Source organism: Berghia stephanieae, chromosome 6 (assembly GCF_034508935.2).
Source record: "Berghia stephanieae isolate SIO BIC M18660-M18661 chromosome 6, UCSD_Bste_1.3, whole genome shotgun sequence".
Lineage (NCBI taxonomy): Eukaryota > Metazoa > Mollusca > Gastropoda > Nudibranchia > Aeolidiidae > Berghia > Berghia stephanieae.
In genome coordinates, this window is record NC_088365.1 from 14,847,211 (window position 1) to 14,859,710 (window position 12,500).

General features: G+C 36.8%; 1 protein-coding gene across 1 annotated transcript in view; it reads right to left on the reverse strand.

Moving 5' to 3' along the window:
• Nucleotides 1-4,838: 4,838 nt before the first annotated feature.
• The window catches only part of LOC144974549 (uncharacterized), a 65,445-nt gene continuing 57,783 nt past the window's right edge, over nucleotides 4,839-12,500 (reverse strand). Inside the window, exons 3-5 of the mRNA XM_078917518.1 lie at nucleotides 11,694-11,780; nucleotides 10,351-10,455; nucleotides 4,839-6,585 (exon numbers count right to left, since the gene is read on the reverse strand). Of these exons, the coding sequence (XP_078773644.1) occupies nucleotides 5,014-6,585; nucleotides 10,351-10,455; nucleotides 11,694-11,780 (1,764 nt within the window). The 3' untranslated portion in view covers nucleotides 4,839-5,013. The remainder of the gene's footprint in view (nucleotides 6,586-10,350; nucleotides 10,456-11,693; nucleotides 11,781-12,500) is intronic.

Genomic DNA, 12,500 nt, shown 5'->3' on the forward strand with positions numbered 1-12,500 from the left:
TGCATGCATGTATGGGTGCTCGAGCGTGCACATGTTTGTATTTGTGGGATTATACAATCTGGATACCCAAGTGTGTCAGTATAAAGACCCATTTTATAGAACACATTTTCAACAGTTTTGCCATGCCTGTTGCACTTCACATTTATCCCCCCATGTAAGCTAAAATATAACACCAAAGTTCCATTTTTTTAAAACGCCGCAAGTTGTCCCTTTAGCGCATTTATATTTATAGCTAGTACTTACAAGCAGTTTTTGAGGATTTGATAGTCTGATAGTGTCTCTTCAATACCCCTGTATGTGTTGTCTTTTCCCTCTCACTGTCATGAAATGAAACACATTGTTCTGGCATCCCTAGCCATTGGGGGAAACACGTTCTGCCCATGCCCAGCCTGGCGTCCTTAGCCATTGGGGAGACTTTCGAGTGTGAGCATGTGGTGCTTTCTGCGATATATTTTTAAAAATATTCTGAATGTCTCCTTTTAATAAGTAAGCGAGGACCTGTTTGAGACTTTAAAATCTTCTTAAGTTCTTTATTGAATGATTTCCCTTTGTCTAAAATTTTCTTTCTCCACTCTCTGAACTAGTCTCCTCCCCCCTCTTCTCTCGTGTAATCATTTAACTTTCTCATCATCTTTTTTACTTGGTTTAAAACGGCATTAAATTGAGTCGAGATAGGTCATGTTCGGTAAGCGCCTTCTCCAAGGTCACAATTAATAGGGTTAGAGTGGCTGTTTTTTTCACCCTTTAATACGTAATGTACATTGCAGGAATTGCACGTTTTAAATACCATAGATATTTTGTCCTAGACATTAGACACGCATTTTGTAAGTTTCAATAAAATTGGTAAAAAATCATGACAGGTCTTTGGTTTTTATTATTTTATTATTTAATTCTTTTTCTTTCTTTACTAACTTCATGCTAGTCTATCCTCCTCTATTTCTTTTTTTTTTTAACCTTTATGCTATATACGTCCTCACATAGTGGGCAGAGAGGCACTTACTGTATCTTCTATCTCTCTATATCTAATATCCAACATGCTTTCTGTCTTGCCTTGGAATGAAATTACTTGGTTTTGTCCTGGCCCTGGCCAGAGTCCTTGGCTGGGAGGGAAACAGTCAAATGGATAGTTATTTTTCCGGTTGTGAATATCACAATTGTGAACATTTGATGTATTAGTGTCGGGGACCTGTGCTTGAGTCTAGATGAGCTTTAGGTGATCTCAGACTAAATACATTGATTGAATGCTCTTGGAATTTACTTCTGTTTCCTATTCAAATCATTTCCCTTTTGTATTACTTTTTCTTTTATGCTTTTATATGTGAATCTAAAATGTTTGAATTATCCTATTTTCTTCTTTTTAGCTGGCGCTGAAATGACCTAAATGACTGCATGTGTCGCAAGCACCGTAAAACCGTTAAGAACAAACATGCATTTTTATAACCTATATGCTACACCCCCCTTCTTTTTTTTTTTTTTTAAAATTCGTTTTGTAACCTCTATGTTATCTATAACCCTTTTATATAACCTTCTTGCCATCTCCATCTTTTTTTTTTTTTTTTTTCTTTTTGCTTTGGTAAACTTTATGCTTTCTCCATATTCAGCTCCTCACCCTCCTGTCCTCCTCCTTGTCACACCCTGTCATGGCCGCCATTGTGCCTGATCGCTGAATACCTGTTAAAAAAAAATACGTACGTGCATAGACATTAAATGGTCGAATGTGCATACATTGGCCGAATAACAATGTATCTGAGTTTGGTCTTTTTTATATATCATGATGGGAGGAGAGGTCTCTCTCTTGCTATGTTTTCTATCTTCTTATATCTAATTTCCAATTTTCAGGTTGCTTTCCGTCTTTGTCTTAAGATGTTACTTTATTTTGTCCTGGACCTGACCGGAGCCCTTGGCTGGAAGGGAAACAGTCAAATTTATTTTACTAGTTTTTGAAAATAATTTAATGTCTTGTATATCATCTCTCTGTCGTGTACAGGTAGTGTTTTTTATTTTTTTTAATTTTTTTTATTTGGGGGGCGGGGGGGGGGGGTTGTTTTTTGGTTTGTTTTCAGTATAAAATCGTGTAAGCATTATTGAATTCCTCTTTGTGGAGTCTTGTGCCTGGGAGGATCTTTTAGTCGTAGATGATCTCAAACTAGGTACCTAGATTGATAATTTGCTCTTGCAATCTACTTATGTGCCTTTTTGGACTAGACCCCATTTTCTTACCTTTACTCGTGTGCTTTTAATCGTAATTCTAGAATTTTTAAACTGTTCAATTGTCTTTTTTTTCTGGCGCTGACATGACCTAAAAGTCTCACAAGCACCTTAAAACCCTAATTCATAGTTATTGGCTTTTTATCATCATTACCGCCATGGGTAATATCCATTTTAACCTGTCACCAACAAGACTATCCAATAATTTGTTTTGTCTGACTAGTAAATGAGTAGGACATGAAACAAACAAATAAATAAATAAATAGATTAAAATATAAGCCAAGTTAACCTTGAACAAACAAAACAAACAAACAAAAAAATAAGTTAATAAAAACGGATACCTTTCATAAAAATCGTTCAGTTAGTATAACACTCATTTAAGAATCAAAGGGACCAGTGCCAATCCTAGGCGCAGTCAAAAAATTTTTCTGACCTTTCGGTGATTGGGTAGTTGGGTCCGTTAGAATACGCCTAAAGTACTCTGCAATTGACTAGCGTCCTTTCCTTAGGGCTGCATACAAAAATCAGGATACACTCCCGACTCCCAATGGCTCTAAAGAGCAACCGTAATTATTAATATGTCCTATTTTGCATTGTCGCAAGTACCTTGAAACTCTTAAAGGCAATTAACAATCAAATCTTATGCCAAAAATCCTTTTTTTCTTTTTTTCTTTTTTTTTTTTTGTATATCTGGGTAGGACTTGTACATTCTCAGACTAGACATGATAATTCTCCTCCTTGAATTATTCCCCTTGTCTTAACTCTTAAAAACATGACAACTCTGACAGAATGATGAGATCTTCTGGAAAACATCAGATTACTGATGTCTATCGTAAAAATATTTTTTTAAAAACAAAAACAAACAACAACAAACAAACCCGCCGAAAAAAAAGAGCAAGAAAACACTATAGATAGAATGAAGTTGACGTCACTAATGCCCTTGTTATTGTTTTTTGCCATCCGCGTTGATGAGTAATTCTCACTAAACTGTTTTAACCAGACTATAATAGTTCATGGTTACACAGTTTTGTGTAGTGGTCCGTTACACTTTCGGATGGCAATGTTGTGAGCTTCTTAGCCAAGTGCATACTATCTATACAACAGCAAAATTCTATTGAATTTTGTGAGTTTTTAAAAACAAATAATAAAAATCATCTCCAAGGATGATTTAAAAAGAAAAAAAAAGGTATAGCCGCAGTGCAGTGTCGCAAAGTGAGCTAAAGCGTGTTGACACACAGCACGGCGAGGACGTCGATATCAGTACCTTCCAGATAAGAAACAAAAACAATACCCCTGGATCACGTTCCTCCATGTTCCTCCTGTCTTTGCTATCATTTTAATAATAGGGAAGAAAACACGATGAACATACAATAAAAACCAAACCAAAACAATTTAAAACAATTTTTTTTAAAAAAGACATACAAACCAAGATAGCATGTTTAATATGAAATTTAATAAATAATTACTTTATATATATATTTATATCACAGAGATGCTTGACATGAAATATTATAGGAGCTTTGATTTATAAAGTTTATTAAAGAGGGAATGTAAACATTATTATACAACATTGATAAATTATTTACATTTCATTAGATTAATTTTAAGGCTTTGTCAGTCTGGGGGCGTGAATTCATTTGTTAGTGGATAATATAATGACAAATTAAAGAAGAAGAAAAGTGGAGCTCAATGCTCTGAAGGTTAATTAAATTTTAAAATTAAAAAAAAAGTGAATTTAAAAAATCAGCCATTCATTCGGTACTTAACCAGCTGACTGTCGTACTCTGGAAAAAGATGTATTTAAAAGCTTGGCAAAATTATTTTTTTTTAAACCCGTTCTTCAAATATCGATCGATTTAAATGAACCTCATCTTAAAAAAAACCCAACAAAACAACTCTCAAACCTGGGATTTCGCCAAATCAAAGGTAATTGCAACAACTTCTAATGGTTTCGCCTCAAACTACAACATTATGGCATTTTATCCGGGCGGCGAATTAGTTGCCGCATTCGTGTACAGTCGCGAACTCTCTCAGTAGCCTCGTGACATCACAATATTCAACAAAGCTTAGATGCTCTGCGCTTTGGGGTTCTTTGCCGCAATGTGCAAAGGTGGAAATTCCATCTAGATATTCTCAATCGGAATATAGAATGATTGACGCACCAGGCAAAGATTTAAATTGTATATTGTAGACACGGTGGTTATAATCTTCCTACAATCTTTTAAAATGAAGATGTGTATACTTTTGTTATCCCGCCAAGTAAGATAATATGTGACCCATCAGCTCAATCCGGTATAACAATACCGGGATGAACAAGATACTGATACTTGACTTTGAGTTTAGATTATGACATCTTATTTGGCTTTATACGCCTGACTGATTGCGAAGAATGGATGTTTTTGCTCAACTTTTAAAATTAAACTTAAACTTGAGCTCTTATATAGAGCAATATCCACTAAACGTGCTTAAAGCGCTTTACTTGTTTATTTTATTTTTGTCCTCGTTTTACGGCATGTCGAAGAATAAACAATGTCATCCCAAGTTTCAAAGAAAACGGCATGGTAACGAATGAGTAAAAGAAGATTGTTCACAACTTCATGGACAAATATATCCGGGGTTTTTTGGGATTATTTTTTGTTTTTTTTTTGGAGGGGTTTTTAGAAAATCTTTTTGAAAACAATATTGGGAAGTGCAAATTACCTTGTCAATGATAGTCTGAAATGGCAACACCATCTTTCATTTACATAAATGATAAATATTACTTTTTATTGAAGGGTGTGTGTGTGTGTGGGGGGGGGGGGGGGGCTATGACCTATATGAGATGGTGTTGTGGTTTCTACGTTGCGGGTTTGGCTTTCGTTTAGGTGTTGATTGTGTCAGTGAAATGGAAGGGGAGGATGCCTTGAGGTCTGCTGATTTATCCGACTTCAGATTTAATCTGAAGATTTGGTGCCGCCCACCCGAGTGGTGAAAGTCTAGACCGCCGTAGGAATCTACAAACCGTGGATGGAGTCTGTTTTTGGTGATGGTGCTTTGCGTTGGACGCATGTATCCAGCTATGGTAGGTCTGGTAGAGTTAGATTTGCTGGGGTCTGGCGTAAAACGACTGGGCTTGTCTCCGGATATTTGAGTTTGTTTCAAAATGGAGGCCGATGGCGCGGAAGACATTCGGGAAGAGATTGTGGGTGGTCGAGTTGATGGAGAAGGTGAATTTAGTGATGATGGCGATATGGACAATGATACTGCTGATGAAGGTGGCTGTAATGATGTGCTGGAAAGTTGTGTTACCGAAGATGTTGCTGAGACCACTCGTGAAGAAGATGGCGACTTTGGTATAGATTTTGATTCATTCCCAGTTGAAAGATTTACCATGCCTGAGGACGCTGCTTGTTCAGGTCCTGATCTCGGTGATGTACTGTTAACATTTTTATCTCTGTGCCAATTTTTGCTTTCCATGACATAACTTCCTGTAGTACAGATTTTCTTCCACATCAAGGGACTGTCTATATTGGACTCATTCAGGGGCGTAGTGTAAAACCTGCGCAAGGCATTACTCTTCTGAACAGCCAGGGTGGATCGGTTAAACCTGATAAGATCGTTGGGAGGGTGTGGGATCTCGGGCAATGGCGGACCGAGATCTGGCGACAAAACAGACGTTGATTTACTTCGAGATGTCCCCGTTAAACCCTCATCTCCTTCCTGTCCACCATCATTATTGTCCTGTTCATTTTGGCTCTTCTCTCGACTTTTTTCGCTCCCTGCCCCCGATGCAGACTTCCTCGGAGAGTTCGTCTTGCTACTTCTTTTATCCTCGTTAGTTTTGGCGTCTTTCTGATCCAAATCCAACTCCAAAAGTTTATTATGTTTCTCAACCATACCTTTCTTTAACTTGCTACTCGCCATGCTGTAGTTACCAGAGTCCACCTCTGTGAATGTACTTCCGGTCCAGGCTGTCTTGTCTTTCTCTTCCACCTCGTCGTCCTCATGACCTAGACTTTGACATCTATCCTTGTCTGACGTCATACTTTTATTTTCTATTTTACCCTTTTTCTTTTTCTTCTTTCTTTTTTTCATAGCCGATTCCTTATTATCATCGCCTTGCAATTCGTCTTGCGATTGCTGTGATGACGTATCGCTGACGTCAGCGTCGCTACTGTTTCCCTCGTCGATGTTAGAATCGGTTGGTGTGATGGGAGGTGGCGGTGGACGGCGCATGCGTGGTGATCGTTTTGGTGCTGGTACAAATGAGAAAAGTCTCCCTTGAAGGTAATCGAGAAGATATACAAGGTCATCGAGGCCATATTCAAAAGCCATTTGCCGACAATCCATCTCGTAAAAATCGAACTTCTTGATGCCATCTGGTGTTTCCCTCACAGCCTGAGGAATTAAAACAAACATAGATGAACATTGACGCGCACTAGATGGTAGTTCCCTTATGTATATTATATGATAACTGATAACCGAGCACAATTGTGGACTTGTTTTAATATTGTTAGAGTACGTTTTGCCTTTGTTTTGTTTTCTTTTGTTTGTTGTTCTTTTGTTTTGTTTTTTTTTTGCACTTTAAGAAACTATATTCAATCTACTCAATGAAACATATAAACTTAATCCAAGTTTCGTCATTTTGACCAAAAAACAACAACATTATCTTCATTATCTAAATAGCCACGACTTGATACCGTAATAAAGACATGGAAGGGCGAATAGATGCATTTGGAAAGTGTTTTCGATGCACGAGTAGAATACGCTGAAAAACAAGGCCAATGAGGCAGTCTGTAATATTCTCAACCTGCGCCTGGGATTATTGGAAACAGAAAAGACCAGGTACTTGAAATGCTTTGGCCACACTACACGGCATAAATAACACCATCTGTAAGAAATATCGTCGGAGGAAAAGTAAAGGAGAAAGGTCCAAGAGGACGTCCCCCCAGGATCATGGTTAGAGGACATCAAGAGCTGGACTGGCAGGTACAGACCAGGAAAAATGGCGTGCCATTTCCAGTCGTAAGCCGACCTTTTTTGAGATGACACTGGAGTAAGTATGTAACGAGGTTTCGAGGTGGTGGATATAATTAGGATATCAGACTTTTTGATAACCACACGTAGGAGTACTGCCTTAAGGGAAAAGACCATATGTTTACTTGTAATATGGGGCCACATATGGGGTCTTTTTCCTTAAGACGGCAGATTAGATGTTTGCATGTACCGGAGACTAAAAATCTGTGTTTTTATCAAAATGAAAATAAACAGTTTAACCAGGGACGGCTGGTAATAATGGGCAGGGTGGGCAAATACCAGCCTGTTTTTTCAAGTTATAAGCTGTATTACCATGTCCGAAATAATCTAGTTTAAATTAGATAATTTTAAAAGTTAGTACTTAAACTTGATACTTCGTACTGAAATCAATTTGTATGTATATTTGATAGATTGCGAATCACCATGCACCCCGTAATGCATAAACCAGGATACGCTCCTGTTCTTTTTTATCAGCCCCCCCCCCCCCCCCCCTTTCCCAACGACTCCACTCCGCCCACATCGTCATCTCATCGTCACGTCGCCTGACGGTGATTTTGCTGTCTGGCCTCTCTAGTTCTAGGTCGGGCTAATTCAAATGAGCCCACCTTATAAACCAGTGAGCACTAAAAAGAGATTTTGGCAAACGAACTTTTTCTTCTTTATTGCCTTACTTGTGTTGGTACCATTGATGTAATAACATTGGGAAGGTTCCAGTATTGAATTAAATTTATCAATTTACTAATATTATATCAAGTTAGTATTAACTTGTGTTGTTTTAATATATTTGTTTATCCATTTAAATTATTTCTTTTTTTTTCTCGTTTTCTCTAGTGCTTCTCAAAATTCATTTATTTAAATTGTTGTCTTATTTGTTTGTTTTTTTGTTTTTTTTGTTTTGTTTTTTTTTTTTTTGTTTTTGTTTTTTAAACAAATTAATTTGTTCCTTTTTTTTAATTCTTAAAATAATTACCGCTGTATTTTTATTGCCAGACTAAATATTTTTGCAAAACAATGTATTTTCTATTGCATTCCCTCTAATAAAACACTTTTATTCAGAAGTCACGACTAAATAAATTATAAAATACAACCGCCATTTTGGTTTACTCAACAATTGAATTAGTATACGAGAAATACTCTTCTGAGAAAGGAGAGAGTTGAATTCTAACTAAGTTATAGAGGAAATAAAGACGTTTAAAGGAAGGGTGGGCAGATTCCGTACTTGCCCGTCCTGAAGCTAATACATACATAAGATAGTTCGCGATGAAGAGGTGGGAAGCTAGGGGTTGGTTGGGTAAGGAGTAAAGATAACACGGTCGTTATTGTTATAGTCTAACGAATGCATGAGGAGAGATTGGTAGCATTATTTTGTCTTAATTGTATTGTATGAATTATTGGCGAAAGCCTAAGATTAAGTAAACTTTGTTATTATTTGTCTTTTTTTGACTATGGAACTGATACTTGTCATAGCAGACCTGCCTACTTGAAATAGGAAAATAAAAATCGTAGTTTTCAGGGTTAATAAAATCGTAGCTATTTTAACTATCCTTTAAAAAAATCACCGGAATTTTCGTCTATTAAGGTATCAAATTTTTAAAAAACGAGAAAAACGGATTGGAAACGTAATAATGATGGTGATGGTGGTGGTGGTAATAGTGATGGTGGTGGTAGTAATGATGATGGTAATATTATTATTGTTATTATTATTATTATTATTATTATTATTATTATTATTATTATTATTATTATTATTATTATTATTATTATTATTATTATTATTATTATTATTATTATTATTGTACGTATTGGTGGTATTACGATTGTTGTATTTTTTGTGGCTATTAATGGTATCAATTTATTGTTTGGTTGGTTCCATTTACCATTTTTTCCACTTTCATGTATGTTGTCATCAAATTGTATGATTTAATGGCGAAAGCCTAAATTTCATGTATGTTGTCATCAAAGTGTATGATTTAATGGCGAAAGCCTAAGATTGAATAAACTTTGTAATATCGTACGGTAATCATCATTGTCAACGACATCGTCGTTGCCATCATTATCATCATCATTAACAACAACAACAACATTAACAACAAGTACTACAATAGCAATAAAAACAATATCAACATCATCATATAATTTTCGTCATCGTCTCCACAACTATCATTCTAACCAACAGCACCACCAAAACCACCACCATAATTACATCCTCCCTCACCGTCTCCTCTTCCTCCTCCTCCTCCTCCTCCTCCTCCTCCTCCTCCTCCTCCCCACCCACCACCACCGCTACCATTATTCCAACCACTACCACCACCGGCACAATCATTCTAACCACCAAGAGAGCAGTAAAAATGATGCAATTTGAGCTCTGAATGAAACTCGAGTCATATCGCGGTTGTTGCTTCTCGATGAAAACTTTAAAGTTACTACGTACTTCTGAAAATGTAACAGAAATATCAATCTCGCCGTTGAGGGATTAAAGCATCTCTTTAATTTTTCGAGTGAACGAAATAGACTTGTATTGTCAAGGTGTTGTCGCATTTTGTCTCGTCGCTTTATTTTTTTTTGTTGTATTCTCTTTCGTGATTCATTTTTGATTACGTTTGGAATAATTAAAATCTACTGGTATTGTCATTTCATTGTGAATGTGATTATTTGTGGTTGAAATATTTTATTTTTTTTAAAGTTGAAATATATATATATATATATATATATATATATATATATATATATATATATATATATATATATGACCGAATCATCTTTGCCCCACCACTATAAATAGGCTAGAACCGCCACTGAGTTTAACTATGTGAAAAGATTACAGTATGTTTATATATGGAATATCGGGTGGAAATGAAAAAAGGGTGCTGGTGGTAAACTTTGACAACTTGTAACTTATAAAATTACAATCAAAATCTTTAAAATATTATATTAATATGTACATCAATTTTTTACATGTGTGAGAATGGACATAAAAAATCAAAATACTAATAAATACGATCTGAATTAAACATCACAATGACACACAAATACTCTATATGAATAAGACAGCAATTATAAGCCTACTCGAAATTTTCAAAAAAAAAACCCATCTTAAATCACACCCTTGATGACGTAGAAACTTACCATTCTTGATGTGGTGTAAGTATGATCCACTCCGTTGTCCACCAGGAATTCGGCCATTTCTGTCTGGCCCGCTCTTATTGCTGCCATCAACAGATTCTCTCGGAACTGTAATGAAAATGGTTGAATAAGATTCAGAAAAAGTGCGGAGCGGGCAATTGTATCAATAATGATGATAAAAATAGGGTATAGAGAAGTATCAGATGAAAACAATAGAAAATCATGGGGTCAATGTCAAACTCAGGATCCAATTGGATTCAGTAGTCTGATGTCACGCCTCCCGGCAACGGCGGCCATCTTGGTTCTAAACAAAGAAAATCATTACTTTTTATTCTTCATGCTGGCTAGAACTTTTCATATGCCTTGTGATCAGAATGTGTAAAAGTCAAAACATGATCAAATTTATGGGGTTTTTTTCCCCTCTGGATACGCTTTTATGCTCGCCGGGGAAATATTTCATACGGGCGTCCGCCATTGTTCTGATAGTTTAGAGCCAGTGTTACAAAGTTACCTTGAGTCATTAGGAAGGAAGTGACGTTACGAAAGTTGAAGAGTAGTGACACGACCCCCTCCCTCTGGCTGAAAGAGAGAGAGAGAGAGAGAGAGAGAGAGAGAGAGAGAGAGAGAGAGAGAGAGAGAGAGAGAGAGAGAGAGAGAGAGATCAGCAAGCGGTCGCACTACCGACTGAGCCATCCAGCCACACAAAAATAATATGGCTATCAAACTCAGTACCCATCATGCGCCTCTCTTCTCTTAACTACTTAAAGAGTTAAGGGATCACAACGAGGCTGGTTTGACAAACTTTCTACACCAAGCGAGCAAATTAAGCTATGCACTCTTCTCTGTATGAAACAAGACATGGTAACATATAAATAAACAAATAAGACACACGTGGAATACCTCCGATATTGGGTTGAATAAAATTCAGAAAAAGTGTGGAGCGGGTACTTGTATCAATAATGATGAGAAAAAATAGAGTATGGAGAAGAGCCAGATGAAAATAGTGCGACCGCTCGTTGTTCTCTCTCTCTCTCTCTCTCTCTCTCTCTCTCTCTCTCTCTCTCTCTCTCTCTCTCTCAGTCAGGCGTAGGGTGTCGTGTCAACTGGATCCTGAGTTTGATACTGATCCCGTGACTTTTTATTCTCTGTTTTCATCTGACACCTCTCCATACCCTATTTTGTCATCATTAGCGATTAATTATTGTGGTTTTGGTAATCATGTGACGGTGATGATGATGATGAAGAAAAAAACAGAAGAAGAAGAAGGAGAAGAAGAAGGAGAAGAAGAAGAAGAAGAAGAAGAAGATGATGATGATGATGACGACGACGACGAGGACGATTCATACCCAAGTCATGTTGATGTCAGCATTGGGTAGGTCCAAGCAATCTTCGAAAGCATCGATATCTCCCTCTTTAACACTTTCGTACATCGCCTGATATTTTAAAAATTGGAAATTTGAAAGTCAGTGAGGAGAGGAGGGAGAAGATATATTATACTGATAGGGATGATAGCATTATTAACAATTGTCCTGAAACAAACGGTGATGTGGAAATGCTATTGATGACGTAGTATTGTATCTTAAAATAATAGAAATTAAAAAAATAAAAATTCCCTTTATTCATCCCATAGGGGAAATTTGTCTCTAGGGTCTATTCCAAGGGAAGACTGGAATAACCCAGGCGTCAGCCGCAGTGCAGCGCCGCCAAGTGAGCTAGGGCTAGATGACTTGCCACACAACGGTACGGGTAGTCGAACTCCGTACCTTTTGGGTACGAAGCAAAGACCTTACCGCTGAGCCACGCTGTCCCCTATTATATTATTCTAATGTTTAAAATATGAATCACCTAACGGCGTTCGAAATCATTCTATCAGCAATACACGTGAAAATTGAAAGAAACTATTAGATAAACAATTAGAAGGAAAGAGGAAAAAGGGACGACCGGAGACTCGATGGATGGGTAGAAAAAAGGACAATACGAAAGAACCTCATGGGGTTATTCATTTTACTCGTATTCTACAGTGGTTGCTTTCTCCGGTGAATGAAATGAAACATTTTACTTTTTTTTTTGTAGTTGTAATAATGATAATAAAATCACGCTTAGTCGTATCAATGATATGAAACGTAACATTATGTAAAAATATTTTTATTGTA